General features: G+C 42.0%; 1 protein-coding gene across 3 annotated transcripts; it reads left to right on the top strand.

Moving 5' to 3' along the window:
* The first annotated feature begins 10199 nt into the window (after nt 1-10199).
* On the top strand, nt 10200-17009 carry LOC144672811 (protein FAM237A-like). Of its 3 annotated transcripts, none has more exons than XM_078534799.1 (4): nt 10200-10444; nt 10868-11184; nt 14584-14961; nt 15432-17009. In XM_078534799.1, the coding sequence occupies exons 3-4, from the start codon at nt 14601-14603 to the stop codon at nt 15467-15469; spliced, it is 399 nt and encodes a 132-aa protein (XP_078390925.1). In that variant the 5' UTR covers nt 10200-10444; nt 10868-11184; nt 14584-14600; the 3' UTR covers nt 15470-17009. The 3 variants fall into 3 exon arrangements, with proteins under 3 accessions (XP_078390925.1, XP_078390935.1, XP_078390930.1); XM_078534809.1 differs by having other exon boundaries at nt 14233-14961; XM_078534804.1 differs by lacking the exon at nt 10868-11184.
* The last annotated feature ends 1337 nt before the right edge of the window (nt 17010-18346 follow it).

The following is an 18346-nucleotide window of genomic DNA, read 5'->3' as shown; positions in this document are numbered from 1 at the left end:
AGAACAATGTGAATCATCTCTCCGTCATCTGCTTTTTGTTTAGGAAGCAACGTTGGCCAAGAAACTAGGACAGGCTCCTGCTCTTTGAAGAATATCATGGGATATTTAAAGCAAACAATACACTTCCTTCATCTTGGTTTTCAATAAATTTGAGAAACCAATGAGTAGAATATCATTCCTCTAATTTGTCAGTATGACAGAAAGGTTGTGAATGGTGCAAAAATTTGAAGTAACTTCCTGTTCAGGGTATTCCTTTGATTTTGGGGCTTAAGATACAACAACAACGAGGTACAAAGTTGGAGTGTATCACTGAAGCTTTACCTCTACAATCCTATGCCAGACTCAGAATTGCTTGATTTCTATCCTATCCTTATTCCCCTGAAAGTCAAGGGAAAGTATCATGGAAAAGGACAATGATGGACCGAAAATAAAGGTCCTGAATTGGAGGAAGGCCGATTTTAATTGATAAGACAGGATCTGGCCAAAGTGGGCTGGGAGCAGCTACTTGAAGGAAAGTCTACATCAGACCAGTGGGAGTCATTCAAAAAGGAAATAATGAGAGTTCAGGGCCAACATTTCCCATAAAGGTGAGGGGTAGGACCAACAAGTCCAGGGAACCCTGGATGTCAAGGGATATAGGGGATTGGATAAGGAGAAAAAAAAGAGGCTTATGGCGGATACAGAGGGCTGAAAACAGCCCTAGAGGAGTATAGAAAGTATAGAGGGGTACTTAAAAAAAAAATTAGAAGAGCAAAGAGGGGACATGAAACAACACTGGCGGGCAAGATAAAGGAAAATCCCAGGGCACTTTATAAATATAAGGACAAGAGGATAACCAGGGAAAGAGTAGGTCCCATTAGGGACCTAAGTGGCAATCTGTGGGTGGAGCCGGAGGACATAGTTGAGGTTTTGAATGATTTCTTTTCATCAGTGTTCACTATGGAGGACAATGTAGGTGTAGAAACCAGGAAGCGGCACCGTGATATACTTGAACAAATTAGCATTGAAAGGGAGGAGGTAGAGGTTTTAGCTGTCTTAAAAGTGGATAAATCCCCAGGCCTAAATGAGATGTATCCCAGGCTGCTATGTGAGGCAAGGGAGGAGATTGCAGGGGCTCTGACAAGAATTTTCAAATCTTCTCTGGCCACAGGAGAGGTGCCAGAGGACTGGAGGTCAGCGGACGTGGTACCAATATTCAAGAAGGGTAGTAGGAATAAACTAGGTAATTACAGGCCAGTGAGTCTAACATCAGTGGTAGGGAAACTATTGGAAAAAATTCTGGTGGACAGGATTAATCTACACCTGGAGAGGCAAGTTACCAGCAGACATGGTTACGAGGAGATCAAAGCTGGGAACTAAATATTCAGGGGTATGTGACTTTTTGAAAGGACAGGCAGGAAGGAAAGGGTAGTGGGGTAGCTTTGTTAGTACGAGATGGAATAAGTACGATAGCAAGAATTGATCTTGGATCGGAAGATGTGGAATCCATACGGGTGGAGGTAAGAAATAATAAAGGGAAGAAGACGCTGGTGGGAGTAGTCTATAGGCCCCCTAACAGTAGCTATGCTGTCGGAGAGGGAATAAATCAGGAAATAATGGGGGCATGTAAAAAAGGCAGTATGTTAATCATGGGTAACTTTAATCTCCATGTAGATTGGGAAAATCAAATTGGCAGAGATAGTGATGAGCAAGAATTCATAGAGTGTATTCGGGACAGTTTCCTAGAACAATATGTTGTGGATCCAACCAGGCTATTTTGGATCTGGTAATGTGTTATGAGGCAGGTTTAATAAATGATCTCAGAGCAAAAGATCCCCTAGGAAACAGTGACCATAATATGATGGAATTTAGCATTCAGTTTGAGAGTGAGAAGCTTAGTTCGGAAACATCTGTGCTAAACTTAAATAAGGGTAATTACAAAGAAATGAGGGCAGAATTGGCTGGAATGGACTGGGAAAGGAGTTTAGCAGAAAAGACGGTTGATGAACAATGGCAGGTGTTTAAGAAAATAGTTCATGACTCACAACAAAGATATGTCCCAGTGAGGAAGAAGGATTGTAAGAAGGAGATAAACCAACCAAGGTTAACCAAGGAAGTTAAGGATAGTATCAAAGTGAAAGAAAAAACATACAATGTGGCAAAGATTAGTGGTAAGCCAGAGGATTGGGAATGTTTTAAAATCCAAAAGAAGATGACCAAAAATAAATAAAAATGGAGAAAATAAACTTTGAGGGTAAACTAGCAAACAGACAGTAAGAGCTTCTTTAAATATATAAAAAGGAAGAGAGAGGCCAAAGTCAATATAGGCCCCTTAGAGAATGAGGCTGAGGAAATAATAACGGGGAACCAGGAAATGGCAGAGGAGTTGAATAAATACTTTGCTTCAGTCTTCACAGCAGAAACACTAATAGCATTCCAAAAATACTAAATTATCATGGGGCAAAAGGGGGAGGAGAAAATAAATACAATAACTATCACTAGAGAAAAAGTTCTAAGGAAACTAATGGGGCTAAAGGCCGATAAGTCACCTGGACCTGATGGGTTGCATCCTAGGTATTAAAGGAAAAATGTGCAGAGATAGCGGATGCACGGGTAGTAATCTTCCAACATTTCTTAGATTCTGGAAAAGTCCCAGAGGATTGGAAAACTGCCAATGCAAACTATCTTTATTCAAAAGGGGAAGGAGACAAAAAACAGGTAACTATAGGCCAGTTAGCTTAACATCTGTCATTGGGAAAATATTGGAGTCTATTATAAAGAATGTAATAGCAAAGCATTTAGAAATGCATAATCTAATCAAGCAGAGTCAGCATGGCTTCATGCAGGGGAAATCATGCCCAACAAATTTATTAGAATTCTTTGAGGAGGTAACAAGCAGGATAGATAAAGGGGAACCAGTAGATGTAATATATTTTGATTTCCAAAAGGCATTCGATAAGGTACCACACATAAGGCTACTTGATAAGATAAGACCCCATGGTGTTGGGGGTAGTATATTAGCATGGATAGAGGACTGGCTAACTAATAGATGACAGAGAGTTGGGATACGGGATGGCAACCTGTAACTAGTGGAGTGCCACAGGAATCAGTGCTGGGGCCACAATTATTTACAATATAAATTAATGACTTGGATGAGGGAAGCGAATGTACTATTGCCAAATTTGCAGATGACCCAAAACTAGTTGGGAAGGCAAGTGGTGAGGATGACACAAAGAGTCTACAGAGGGATATAGACAGGTTAAGTGAGTGGGCAAAAATGTGGCAGATGGAATATAATGTGGGAAAGTGTGTTATGCACTTTGGCAGGAAGAATAGAGGAGCTGAATGTTATTTAAATAGAGAAAGACTGAAGAAAGCTGCAGCACAGATGGATTTGGGGGTCCTTGTGCATGAATCCCAAAAGGCTAGCATACAAGTTCAGCAGGTAATAGGGAAGGCAAATGAAATGATAGCCTTTATTTCAAAGGGAATGGAGTATAAAATAGGGAAGTCTTGCTAAAACTATACAAGGCACTAGTTAGACCACACCTAGAATACTGTGAACAGTTTTGGTCCCCTTATCTAAGGAAAGATATACTGGCATTGGAGGCAGTCCAGAGAAGGTTCACTAGGTTGATCCCAGGGATGGAGGGATTTTCTTATGAGAAGAGGTTGAGTCTGTTGTGCCTGCACTCATTGGAGTTTAGAAGAATGAGAGGCAACCTTATTGAAACATAGAACATTCTTAGGGGCCTTGACAGGATAGATGCTGAGAGGTTGTTTCTCCTTGCGGGAGAGTCCAGGACCAGAGGGCATAATCTCAGAGTAAGGGAACGCCCATTTAAAACAGAGATGAGGAGGAATTTTTTCTCTCAGAGGGTAGTCAATCTGCGGAATTCTTTACTGCAGAGGGCTGTAGAGGCTGGGTCATTAAGTATATTCAAGGCTGAGATAGACAGATTTTTAATCAGTAAGGGAATCAATGGTTATGGGGAAAAGGCAGGAAAGTGGAGTTGAGGATTATCAGATCAGCCATGATCTCATTGAATGGTGGAGCAGACTCGATGGGTCGAACGGCCTACTTGTGCTCCTACATCTTATGGTCTTATGCAAGGATTAATCAGGGATAGTCAGCATTCCCCTGACTGGCTTTGTCAGGGAACGATCAGTCTAACAAATTTGATTGAATTTTTTGAGGAGGTGACTAGTTGTGTAGATGTAGGTAGAGCAGTTGATGTAGTCCACATGGACTCAGTAAGGATTTTGACAAGGTCCTGCATGGGAGAATGGTCAAGAAGGTAAGAGCCCATGGGATCCAGGGCAATTTGGCAAATTAGATCCAAAATTGGCTTAGTGGCAGGAGGCAGAGGGTGATGGTCGAAGGTTGTTTTTGCGATTGGAAGCCTGTGACGAGTGATGTACCACAGGGATCGGTGCTGGGACCCTTGCTGTTTGTAGTGTACATTAATGATTTAGACGTGAGTATATGAGGTATGATCAGTAAGTTCGCATATGACATAAAAATTGGTGGTGTTGTAAATAGTGAGCAGGAAAGCCTTCGAATAGAGGATGATATAGATGGGCTGGTAAGATGGGCAGAGCAGTGGCAAATGGAATTTAATCCTGAGAAGTGTGAGGTGATGCATTTTGGGAGGACTAACATGGCAAGGGGATATAAAATGAATGGTAGGACCCTAGGAAGTACAGACGATCAGAGGGGCCTTGGTGTACATGTCCAAAGGTCCCTGAACACAGCAGCACAGGTAGGTAAGGTAGTTAAGAAAGCATATGGGATACTTGCCTTTATTTACCGAGGCATAGAATATTAGAGCAGGGAGGTTAGGTTGGAGCTGCATAAAATGCTAGTTAGGCTGCAGTTGAAGTAATGTGTGCAGTTCTGGTCACTACGCTATAGGAAGGATGTGATTGCACTGGAGAGGGTGCAGAGGAGATTCACCAAGATGTTACCTGGGCTGGAGAGTTTCAGCTATGAGGAGAGACTGGATTAGCTAGGTTTGTTTACCTTAGAGCAGAGAAGGCTGAGGGGGGACCTGATAGAGGTATACAAAATTATGAGGGGCATAAATAGGGTAGATAGGAAGAAACCTTTCCCCTTAGCGGAGGTGTCAATAACCAGGTGGCATAGATTTAACATAAGGGGCAGGAGGTTTAGAGGGGATTTGAGGAAAAAAATTTTCACCTAGAGGGTGGTTGGAATCTGGAACCCACTGCCTGAGGAGGTGGTAGAGGCAGGAACCCTCACAACATTTAAGAAGTATTTAGATGAGCACTTGAAACGCCATAGCATACAGGGCTACGTGCCAAGTGCTGGAAAATGGGATTAGAATAGGTAGGTGCTTGATGGCCAGCATGGACACGATGGGCCAAAAGGCCTGTTTCTGTGTTGTTTAACTCTATGGCTCTACTCAGTATCAATGACCCTTCACTGTGATGATTTTAATAATTTAGAATTATGGAATCGTTACAGCACAGGAGGCCATTCAACCCATCGAGTCCATGTCAACACTGCAAGAACAGCTTAGCCACTCCACTCCCATGCCTTTTCCTATAGCCCTGCATTCAGCACCCCCCCTCCCCACGCCTGCCCCCGCCCCTTCAGGTACTTATCAAATTCCCTTGTGAGAGCCATGATTGAATCTTCCTCCTTAGGCAGTGCATCCCCAATCATAGCCATTTGCTGTATAAAAAGTTTTCCTCGTCATTTTTGATTCTTATGCCAATCACCTTAAATGTGTCCTTTGGTTTTCATCCCTTCCACTAATGGGAACAGTTTCTCACTATCTATTCTGTCTAGACCCTTCATAATTTTGAATACTTCTATTAAACCTCTTAGTCCTCTCTTCTCCAAGAAGAACAGCCCCAGCTTCTCCAATCTATCTACATAACTGAAGTTCTTCATCCCTGGAACCATTCTCGTAAATCTTTTCTGCACCCTCTTTAAAGTCTTCACATCCTTCTTAAAGAAGTGTCCAGTTACAGACACAATACTCCAGTTGAGGGTGAACCAGTATTTTATAAATTTTCATCATAACATCTTCCTTTTGTACTGTCTGCCTCTATTTATAAAGTCCAGGACCCCATATGCCTGTTTAACTACTTTCCTAACCTGTCTTGCCACCTTCAACAATTTGTGCACATATACCCCCAGGTCTCCCTGTTCCTGCACCCACTTTAGAATTGTGCCCTTTATTTTATGTGGCTTTCCCTCATTCTTCCTACCAAAATGTATCACTTCACACTTCTTTGCATTAATTTTAATCTGCCGTATGTTCCCCCATTTCACCAGCCTATGTCCTCTTGAAGTTTATCACTATCCTTCTCTCAGTTCACAATACTTCCAAGTTTTGTTCCATCTTCATATATTGCAGTTGTTCTCAATACACCCAAGTCTAAGTCATTAATATAGATCAATAAAAGCAGTGGTCCTAGTACTGGCCTTTGGGAAACCACACTGTAAAGTTTTATGCAGTCCAAAAAATACAACCATTCACCACCAGTCTGTTTCCCATCATTCAGTCAACTTCATATTGATGCCTTTTTATCCACGGGCTTCCAGTTTGCTGGCAAGCCTACTAGGTGGCACTTTATCAAAATGCCTTTTGGAGGTCCATACATTCATCAATCCTTTCTGCTACCTCGTAAGAAAACTCAATCAAGTTAGTCAAATAAGATTTTCCTTTAACAAATCCATACAGACTTTCCTTAATTAATCCACATTTTTCCAAGTGACTGTTAATTTTGTCTTGAATTTTTGTTTCTAAAAATTGTTGCACCACTGAGGTTAAACTGACTGGTATTTAATGGATTTATGGACTGGGTCTCTCCACATGGGGGTCAGCCAGCTCCTAATTCTTGTTTCTTGTTCTTATCTCTGCCCAATAATAATTTTGACAAAACATACTTACAAATTTTAAATACTTTACTGAGGAAAATGTTTCTAACACATGGAATACATGTGCTTCTAACACATCTCTATGATCAACCAATGTAGCAAAGACTGAGGATTAAATCAAGAACCTTACTCATCTCTCAAAGAAGTCTTTATCAAACTTTATTTTAAAAATTCAGTTTTGTGAGCTCTGGAGTATGCAGCCAACGGTATGATTTGGTTTTATATTGGCTCTCAAACTGATTCAACTTTGCAGCTTCAAAGTACAGTGCAGCTACTCTGCTCCTTGTAACTGACTTTACGGAATCTCCCAGCGGGGATGAGATCTAGAATCGTAGAATGATGACAGCACAGAAGGAGGCCATTTTGCACATCATATCTGTGCCAGCTCTCTAACAGCTAGTCAGCTAGTCTCATTCTCCTGCTTTTTCCCTGTAGCCCTGCACACCTTTTCAAATAATTTCCAATTCCCTTTTGAAAGGCACAATTGAATCTGCCTCCATCATATTCTCAGGCAATGTATTCCAAATCCCAACCAATCACCATGTCCCTGTTGCTTCTTTTTGTCAATCAGCTTAAATCAGTGTCCTGTGATTGTTGATCCGTCTTCCAATGAAAACACTTTCTCCCCATCTACCTGTCTAAACCACTCATGATTTTGAATATCTCTATCAAATCTCATCTCAGCCTTTTCTAGAGTGATCAGTCCCAATTTTACCAATCGACAATCTATCCTTGTAACTGAAGTCTCTCATCCATGGAAGCATTCCCGTGAATCTTTTCTGCACCCTCTCTAAAGCTTTCATATGCTGCCTAAAGTTTGGTGCCTAGAATTGGATGCAATAGTCCTGATGAGGACAAATCAGTGTTTTATAAATGTTCACAATAACTTTTCTTTTGTATGCTATCCCCTATTTATAAAGCCCAGAATTCAGTATGCTTTATTAAATGCTTTCACAAACTTTCCTACTCCTTCAACAATTTGTGCACATATACCTCCAGATCCCTTTGCTCTTTAATGCCCTTTAGAATTGTATATTTTACATTGCCTTTCCTTGTTCCTTCGAACAAAATTTCTCACTTACTGTGAAGTCTTCTGGCAGATTAACGCTTCTTTAAAAGCGATTAACGTTTCTGTAACTGGTTGTCTACTTTGAATTAAAGTGGGAGATAGAATAGGCCTATCACACACCTTGTACAAAGACTCGAACTATTTTGGGATTGCCGCCTACATCGGACATACTGAAAGGCAGTGGGTGCCTCATGTCATATTTTAATTTGATGGCACCCAAACTAACGCATTATTCTTTTGTACACCGTGTTTATCTTGACTTTCTGTTTTCCTTTGTATCCTTTATCTTCACTTAACGTTGCTTTTAGTAATTTGGGGACTCACAATAGCTACCAAGTTCCGATTTGCGAATCTGATTCACTCATACGCAGAATTCTGCTTGCTGCTGGTGAGTTTTGAATGAAAGGACAATGTTTCTTATGTTACAATCACAGGGCATTACCAATCTGAATCCAAAGCACAACTAGAAGCATCCGTTCCATGCTACAGCAACAGATCACTTTCCAACAGTGTAGTTATGTGTTGAGGCAGATTACCACATCTTAATTGTAATTAATTTACGTTTTGAAAGTGTAGGTAGCAACGTCTGGTTTGTCATAGTGTTAAAAAAACAGCGCCGTAATTTTTTTTAAACTGGTTAGCAAGTTCACGTTTTAGAGTTGACAAGAATACTGCACTGGTCTTAAATTGTGCATGGTGTCAGGCTGAAACATGTGCGAATGCCCCCTTGTGGGCGTTCATTCTGCTCCGCAATTAGATCGGTACTGAAGTGCGGATTTATCCATCACTAGTAAGCATCACTACAAAACAGAAACTCCTTCGAAGCAACAGATGAGCTAATATATCCCCCACCCAAGGAAATGTTATAATTTACCAATTTGTCTTGATAAAGGGGATTTTAAAAAAATTTACGAAGTGTATATGTCACTCTTCTAATAATTAACCTTACACATCAAAGTTGCCTCCACAGATGGAAAGGGCTCTGATGACCGAGTACAATGTGCAAACAACTATTGGTTTTCCTTTGGGCTCTAAATCTCAAAGCTGTATTTGCCTTTCGGGTGCTGAAGTCTGTGCGTTTGTGTGTTTGGAAACGGGACAGATCCAAATGTTGCTAATGACCACACACTGCATCACTTTGCAATGCTGAAACAAATACTGCTTTACAACTACTGCTTCACTAAGCATTGCATATCATGTTGCTTTTGTATATGATGTGACAATGTACGTAAAGATATTTTACTGCTGGTAACAGGTTACCTAATAAACATGAGCTGCAAATATGTGTGGTTTAAGGGTGCGTTGGAGTATAGATATAGCTCAGCACCCACAACACTGTGTCATTCCGGGACCCCGATGTCGAGCTCGCTCTTGCCTGCAGCGAGTCCGGCAGAGCAATCTTGCCGGAGGCGCCGACTCCATGCTCAGTGCCCTGTCAGGGCTCCTGACGCCGCTGCCACAATGCGAGGAGGGAAATGGGAGAAGTGGCGGCCGCTCAAACAGGTTGGGAATCTCGAGGGCGCCACAACATGGAGGTGTCCTCGGGTGTGGATCTGAAATAATAAAAGAGTGAGAGGCAAAACCGTTAACGAAGCGAAGGGGAAAGCCTTCCGGGGGGAGTTGTTTGGGTGGCAGCTGTGAAGTATCGGACTCTTGAGGAAGGCCAGTCTGTCGCGGGAAATGCTGCTGCCGCCGCCATTGGCCTGGGGCTCTCCACATGCGGGGGGCGGAATGGGGCTGTGGGGTCTGTGGGTTTTTGCCGACGGCAAAATGTAGGCCTTAAACCTACTTGGCTGCCTGCCTCCAAAGAGCCCAAAGCCGGCCCTACTTCCAGCCCACGTCTGGGAAAGCTCTCCCGGCGGCCGGAATGCACTGGGAAGCTGTTCCGTCCCCCTTCTCCCTATTTTCCCCTCCCCGGCCCGCCACCATAAGACCGGGAACATTATACTTCGGCGTCTGGGGTTTTCAACAGCAGGGGGGAAAACAGTCTAACTCCAGAATACCAAGCGGCAATTTTCTCATTGAATGAGACTCAGGGGTTGCTTCCACTCATCAGAAATTCATCAAACGCTCTTGTGAAGCGCCAAGGGACTTTTTGCTCCGTTAAAGGCGCTATGCAAATGCAAGTGATTGTTGTAACTGGCGGAAAAGTTAAGCCCTGTGTTTGTCCAGATTTCTGGGAATTATGCCTGAGGTGTGCAGTACAAATTTACCTACTGTAGGACAGTGGATAAGGGCGAAGGTGAGCGGAGCTGCAGACTGCTTTCAGAATCACAGAAAGAGTGTAAATTTGCAGTACCTTATAATTCAACACCTCGCTAACTCACAGTAAACCTGCATCATTGTTCCGTTTTGTGCAGTATAACTGCGGTCTTAGCGACTACAATGCACGTACCCGCTTCTGCCTTAAGGTGCAGAATAAAGGCATCCAGAATCTGCCCGGGGTTTCGATGAGTAAAATACCGACCACAGAACCGAGACAGGTAATAAATCCAACAAATTTGTGCTTTAATGCTTGCTGAAGTTCTAAGGTGGAATCTTTTGGGGAACGTATTGTGTATGTTCACACTATCTTAAAATAAATTAACTTTTATTCCCGCGATTTTCATGTCATTCTATACTGCGTTCCGCGAAACAATTATGTTCTTATATGGACCATGAGTAGACACATCAGTACATATCTGACAGATTTGATTAAGTTTTATAATAGTATCTTATAAATATAATATTTTACCTTGGAAATAGAGAACTGCCTCCCCCCCCCCCCCGTTTATATGCGAAACCCCGAAACACGAGTTGCTTTCACATGAACTCCCTTATGAGAGCCTGTAGTTAAAATAGTAAAAGAAAAATGAATCCCTTGAAATTTGGAATAACTTCTTAGAGCTCAAGCTTTCCACTGACAGCTGTGGCATCCTGTAATCGGCATCATTGCAATATGTTTGAGTATGGATGGTTAATCCAAATGATGCAACAGAAAACAGGGTCACTTCAGAAGGCACATGAGGAATGGAACACAATCTGACGCAGACTGTGGGCGGACTGTGGTATAAATATATGCGCCGAATTACAGGTTACGTCTAAACTCAACTCTCGGATTCAACCTTGCTTAGTCCAAGGAAGCAACTTCTCCTGCTCATCGTCAGCGACCAATACCACCAAGGTTGCTGAATCTGCTGATGTAGTAGTGATTCACAGCGAGAGAGAGACGTACATCTTCAGTGTAAGTAAACGTGCATTTCCCATCCCAAGTTTTTACTGCCATGCCATTTGGATGAGCCTTGATGTGAAAGGGAGTTACTTAAAAGTAATGTATTTTATTGGACGAGATTATATGTTCGTAAAACGAATCTTCAAGTTAAAGTGTCATTTCTGATTTTCTGTTTCACAGTTGCTCAGGCGAGTACTTAAACTTGATTGAAGGTAATAGATTCCCTTGCAGGCATGAGCGCCAGATGTCTTATGCAACAATTTACCAGCTAAGGATCTGAAATTGTGAATTGCACACGGTGTAACATGACAGGGTTGCTGCATGCTTGCCGATTGGCAATTCTGTGACTCCAGGCGCCTTTTACATATTCCAAGCAGAAGAAGTAACAGCCAGACTCGTTATAAATTGTCCATTAACATCACATAATGCTTAACTCCGGTTCATTTTCACCTAAGGGCATTAAACCGGAATTGTGAGGTTCTACCCATCAGGAAAGCGAGGGTTCTTTTTTTCTCTATAACAGAGAAGACAGAGGTGACCTGATAAAGGCCTTTAAGATTATAAAAGGAGTTGATGAGATAGATGTAGGAAGGATGTTTCCATTTGCGGGAAACCAGACCTAAGAGCCATACATTTTAGATAGTCACTAACAAATCCTACAGGAAATTCAGGAAAAACTTCCTTGCCCAGAGAATGTTTAACGTGGAACTCGCTACCAGAGGGCGAATGGTTGCATTTAATAAATGCATTTACAGGGAAGCTAGGTAACCCCACGAGGATAAAGGGTGTCGAAGCATATATTGATGGGATTAGGCGAAGACGGGTGGGAGAAGACCTGTGCAGTGCATAAACTCCAGCATAGGCCTGTTAGGTCAGATGGCTTGTTTCTGTGCTGTAAGTATAAGCACATTTTATGAAGCACTTCTTTGCACCTTCGCTGCCTCCGGTTTTCTGCAGCTGTTTTGTGTTATGTTTGCATACACTTTATTCACAGTTTACAATTTATTTCACCATGCATTTGTAATTGCCGTATTTCCAATTTAGTTATATCTAATTGAGATTTTTTTTACTCTTTTTTACCCTTGTTTATCTCGACACGGATCTTATGACTTATCGTCATATTTATCATCCTGACTACTGCCAAACAGTGGGTATCTAAACCACCTTAAAATGACAAGTGGACAGGCCAAAGGTAATGGTAGATTCCAGTCCTGCACATTCCTAGCTCCCTATAAGACATGTCGAGTGTACCCAATCTGATGCATACAAATTGCAACTTAAAATATAGAGTTGCAGTAAGGTATTTTGTAAAGTATTGAGTAACCATCCTCCACAATTCTGTGCAGAGACAATATGTACAACACCCCCGAGCAAAGCAAAGAGTGGAAACGGGGCAGCTGAAAACTTTCAGCCGGTACCCGCGAAGATAACAAGAGTAGTTCAGGGTCGGAATGGGGGCAGTGGTCTTTCTCCAGCTTAAACATTAACCTCGCTTTTTCTCTACCGTGCTGACTGACTTATTGAGTGTTTCCATATTCCAGATTCTCTTTTTATTTCAGATTTCCAATTCTATATTTTCAGTTTCATTGTTTGTCAATTTACAATATAAAACTGAGTTATTTTTTTTAAAAATAGCTTTTAATACATTACACCTCATGAGGATCAGCACGGGAATTTCATTTGCAAATATCAAATTATAATTCATTTTACGTACTTGCATTTATAGTGTATCGACGCACTGGCGATGTTCTCATTTGTTAGCCATGAGGATTACTGGTGCCTGGATTTGATTTCCAACCTTTTGAGTAAGATCCTATAGACAATTCAGTGTGTGTCCTGCGCAAAGCAGACCGTCCTGTAAAGCAGCTGTTTTGATGCTGGTCACATAGTCATTCGTTAGGGCGTTATTGGTTCCAGTTCCTTCAGTCTAAAGGCTTTTGCATTATTTTCTGTATTTTCATTCTCCCCATTCACACGCCGCCTTCTCAGATCGCCTGGTACCCCCGGTCCTGCTCTGTAAGAAGTTACTTGGCGAACCACGGAGAGGTCAGGATGATTTCTCTCTGGCTGTTCCTGGCACTGCTTCTGGTGATCAGCATTTTGTGCCAATCTAACAGAAAACACACTAAACGTACACTTGGAAGTTGGTAAACCTTGCGCTCTCTTTGTGCAGTGTAATTCTAAGTGGACATACCATTCTGTGAAAAACACAAGCAATCTAAAGTTTTCAACAACAATATTCCATTTCAACAACAATATTCCACACAAACGCAAATTGCCCATGCTGAAATTCGTGCAGTTGTTCCATAGTTTTACCTTTTAGCTCCGTTTCGTGGTCCGATACTCCCCAAAGCTAATTTCCACCATCGATTGCGGGAACAGTTGCAATATACCGCCTTAACTTGTAAGTGTCTCTCCTTCATTTCGCTTAAAGGTAAGTTATTTGGAGGGGATGTACAAAGACCACTCTTAAAAGCTAGAAACAGTGGAGATCATGGAGGGTCCCAAACACAGGTCATTAAATGTCATGAACAGGTATAGAAAATGATTCAAAAGTCTAGTGGAATGTTGGCCCCGATGACTAGAACGTAAAGAGGTAAAATTCATGCTACAGCTATACAGAGCCCTGGTTAGACCACATCTGGAGCACTGTGAACAGTTCTGGGCATCACACCATGGAGGGAATGCAGGGTGGGTTTCGCAGAATGATACATGGGAGTCCAAGAGTTAAATTAGGAGCAGAGATTACAGACACTAGGGTTGTATTCCCTGGAATTTAAAAGGTTACGAAATAATTTGATCAAAAAGTTCAAAATGTTAAGGGGAACGAACAGGGTGGATAGAGAATAAGAATTTCCGCTGGTTGGAGGGGGTGGGGGTGGAGGGTCTAGGACTCGGGAGCATAGTTTAAAAATTAGAGCCAGATCTTTCAGGAGTGAAATTAGGAAACACTTCTACATAGAAAGGGTGGCGGAACCTTGTCCCGCAAATGGCACCTGGTTCAAAATTAATGATGAATTTTAAATCTGTGATTGGTATTTTTTTTTTTGTTTACCAAAGGTATTAAGGGATATGGGGCAAAGGGATATGGAGTTCGGTCCAGATTAGCCACGATCTCATTGAATGGTGGAACAGGCTGATGGGCTCAATGGCGTCCTCCATTCCTATGTTCCTAAAACTGGCTTGATGTTCAGTACAGGAGACGGCTATGGTGTCTATGCCTATATTCAATCACTATAAATGTAGGAGACCATCTTAAACCTCCAATCAGTGAGTGACATAACAGCCCATAGCAGCATTCACCAAAGATAGCGAACGGTCACAATGTATTTCCATGCTCTGATTTCAAACGTTTGATTTAAAGACTCGCCAGTTTTCCAAACCCCCTGTCCCTTTTCTTTGCACTGTTAGACCACTCCCTGTATAGTATGCAGTCTCTGGGCGGCAGCTTGTTCCTGATGCTGATCTGGATCCTGATGGTGGTTATGGCTCAGAAAAGGAGCACGGACCCAATGAGCCTGGGGGAGATCGACCCTCAGTGCTGGGAGAGCTCCTCCCTCGCCCTGGTCGAGATGAAGAAGCTGCGAGTCGCCGAAACGGTCAGTGGCCTCTGGGACTTCATGATCTACCTGAAACTGTCGGAAAAACCCAAACACGGCGCCCTGTTCATTGAGCTGGCTCAGCTCTTCTGGGATATCTATGTGGACTGTGTGCTGTCGAGATCTCATGGACTGGGCAGGAGGCAGATCATAACCGGATATACTTTAATGTATCCACAGTACATGACAGGTAACTCACTCTATACGGTGTAGCGAAACAGCTTTCTTTTGAACATTTACCATGTTTTGTTTTTAATTGTTCCGAGCATTTAAGGTTAGTCTCGTTTTCTCTGTGACAATCACCTGTCCTTTAAAACAAACTTGTTGCCGACATTTGGACTGCACATTGGAGCATAGAAATTATTGTTAGCGATATTAGCAGCGAAGCACTTTATACCATTCCTATTTTAAGGCAGAGAATGAAACTTCGACCCTGAACGGAATTCAGTCTTTTCCGAATTTAACGAAGGGATTTTATAGAATTGCATTAAACGCTGATGTGCTTGTGACGGTCAACTGCCATGTCTAGATTTCGAATTCGGACGTAATTATACTTATAGCCGTCTCTCCATTAATTTATTCCCATTACTGCTTCCTGAAATGTCTGATGGAGCTATCAGAAACGGATTCATGTCCAATCTGGTGTTTTCTTTATTGCAGGTTTGACACGTTCAAGTGACAAGCAATTAAAGTTTTAATGTCTGCAAAATGATCACAGAAGAAGCCCAGTCACCGAGATATCAACTCTCCCGTCCAAGTAAAGCAAGATTGTCTGTTCTACGCGATGTATTAATAGACAAATACTTCTCTTTAATATTATGCAGTAACCCTATTCATGGGATGCTGCAAAGCTATAATTAAAATAGTCTTTCAAAATAGGCTTTATAATTTAATATTTATATCAAAAGAAAACGAAGTGAGGGGGAGTATTTTTTACCCAATAGATCTGCTGAAAATAGCTGAATCCTGCAAAATTCATAATGATATTTCAACCCCAGCCACACCATCACTAACACAATCACAGAGCCATAGTTCCCAAAACATATAATTTCCAAATGAACTGCTTACTACATGGTCAAGCATTCAAATTATTCTGATACATTCTCATTGGAGATATCTAAAGAAAGTTTACTTGGTTCTGATTTATTGTGCGTTCTTATAATGTCTTCAAAATGCATGTGTGAAAATGCCCTTTAAATTATATTATCTGGCTGCATCAATAATTACTCAGGTAAACTTCTAAAAAGTTAAAGACTAAGCATTTCAGTATACTTAAACTTTAACACCACTGCAATGTGGTTTCTACTTAAAAGTGAGGTAAACATAATGGTATAATATGACTGTGCAGCATCAACTAGCCCAGTCGACCCTACAAAATCCCTTTCACTAACATGGGCACTGGTGATGAAAGTTGTGGGAGTTGTATCACAGGTTAGCCTAGCAACCACCTGACAAAGTCATATTTATAAAGCCTTACACAAGAGGCAGCTTCCCAGACTCATCTATCATTCTCTTTGGATATGTCTTGTCCCACCAGCAGGGCAGACTAACCAGAAGTAGGGGCACAGTGATTTACAGTTGGTGGGGAGTGACTTTGTGAGTCCTCAACATTGGTTCCAGATTAAGTGAAGTCCCATAGCTTCAGATGCAATATGGGGAAGGAAGCCATCTGCTGCTTACAACCTACCACCCTCCTTCAGCTGATGAATCAGTACTCCTCCTCCATACTGAATGCCACATGGAGGAAGCACTGAAGATAGCAAGGGCACATAATATCGTCTGAGTGAAGAACTTCAATATCTATCACAGAGTGTCTTGGTAATAACAATATGCACAAGATGGCTGAGTCCTGAAAGACACAGCTGCCAGACTGGGCTTTTGGCATGTGGTGAGAGAAACAATACAAGGAATTAATGTACTTCACCTCTCCCTCGCCAATCTACCTGTTGTAGATGCATCTATCCATGGTAGGATTGTAGGAACGATCACCACACAGGCCTTGTGGTGATGCAAGTTCCATCTTCACACTGAAGACACCCTCCCTTATGTTGTGTAACACTACCACTGTGCCACATGGGATTGATTAAGCAGCACAAAACTGGGCATTCCTGAGGTGTTATAGAAACACTGTCAGCAGTCGCAGATTTGTATGTTATCTCATGGTCCGGCATATCCCTCACTCCTCCATCACCATCAAGTCAGGCCACCCTGGCTCAGTGTAAAAGAGCATGCTAGGAGGAGAACCAGATATACATGAAAATAAGGTGCCAACCTGATAAAGCTACAACACAGGATAATATACATACTAAACGGTAGAAGCAGAGTGTCAGAGAGCTAAATGATCCCAAAACAAACAGATCAGGCCAAAACGCTATAGTCCTGCCTTATCCAGCCATGAATGCTGGTGGATAATTAAGCAACTAACGAGGAGGACGAGGCACCATGAATATTCCCACCCTCAGTGATGATAGAGGCCAGTGTGTGAGTGCAAAACACAAAGCTATAGTGTTCATAACCATCTCTTTTAGAAGTGCCAAATGTATGATCCTTCTCTGCCCCTTCTTGAGACATCACAGTCTTCAGCCAATTCTATTCCTTCCAGGTGATATCAGGCAGAGTGCACTGGATACAGCAAAGGCAACAGGTCATGACGATAACCTGGCTTAGTGCTAAATACCTGTGCTCCAGAAATAGCCGCGCCCTTAGCTGTTCCAGTACAGTTAAAACACTGGCATCTACACGACAATGTGGAAAATTGCCCAGGTCTGTCCTGTCCATAAAAAGATGGAGATCTTCAATCCATTCAATGACCACCCCCTCAGGCTACTACTCCTGAGCATCAGCAAAGTAATGGAAGGAGCCATCAGTAATATTATCAAGCTGCAATTATTCACAAATAGCTTGCTCACCATTGCTCAGTTTGACTTCCATCTGAACCACTTGATTCCAGACCATATTACAACTTTGGTCCAAACATGGACACAAGTCCTGAATTCCTGAGTTGAGAGTGAATGCTTTTGATATCAAAGATGGATTTGACCAAATGTGACACTAAGAAACAAGTCAAAGAGGATTTGGGGAAAATCTTAACACAATTAAGATGGTTGTGGCAGTTAGATGCCAATTATTTCAGTCTCAGGGCATTGCTATATGAGTTCCTCAGGACAATGTAATAGTCCTCACTATCTTCAGTTGCTTCGTCAATAAGTTTTCCTCCATTATAAGGTCAGACATGGGACAGTTCACTGACGATTGCACACTGTTCAGTCCCGTTTGCAATTCTTCAGATAAAGAAACAGTCCATGCTTGATTAATAGCCACACTTTGGCTGATAAGTGGCAAGTAACATTTTTGCCACATAAGTGTTAGTAATGGCCATCTACAACAAGAAAGCACCTGACCAACTGCCCATGGTATTTGCCAAGTCCTAACCTCAACATCCTGGGGAAGAGGGTCACCAGAAACTCAGCTCATAAGGTCATAAGGAGACAATTTGGCCCATTGAGCCTGTTTCAGTAAGATCATGGCTGATCTGAATGTGACAACTCCACTTTCTTGTTTGCCATCCATAACCC

This window comes from Cetorhinus maximus, chromosome 3, assembly GCF_964194155.1.
Source record: "Cetorhinus maximus chromosome 3, sCetMax3.hap1.1, whole genome shotgun sequence".
Classification (NCBI taxonomy): domain Eukaryota; kingdom Metazoa; phylum Chordata; class Chondrichthyes; order Lamniformes; family Cetorhinidae; genus Cetorhinus; species Cetorhinus maximus.
Note: the sequence above shows the minus strand (reverse complement) of the source record. Positions and strands in the feature narration are given on the sequence as shown.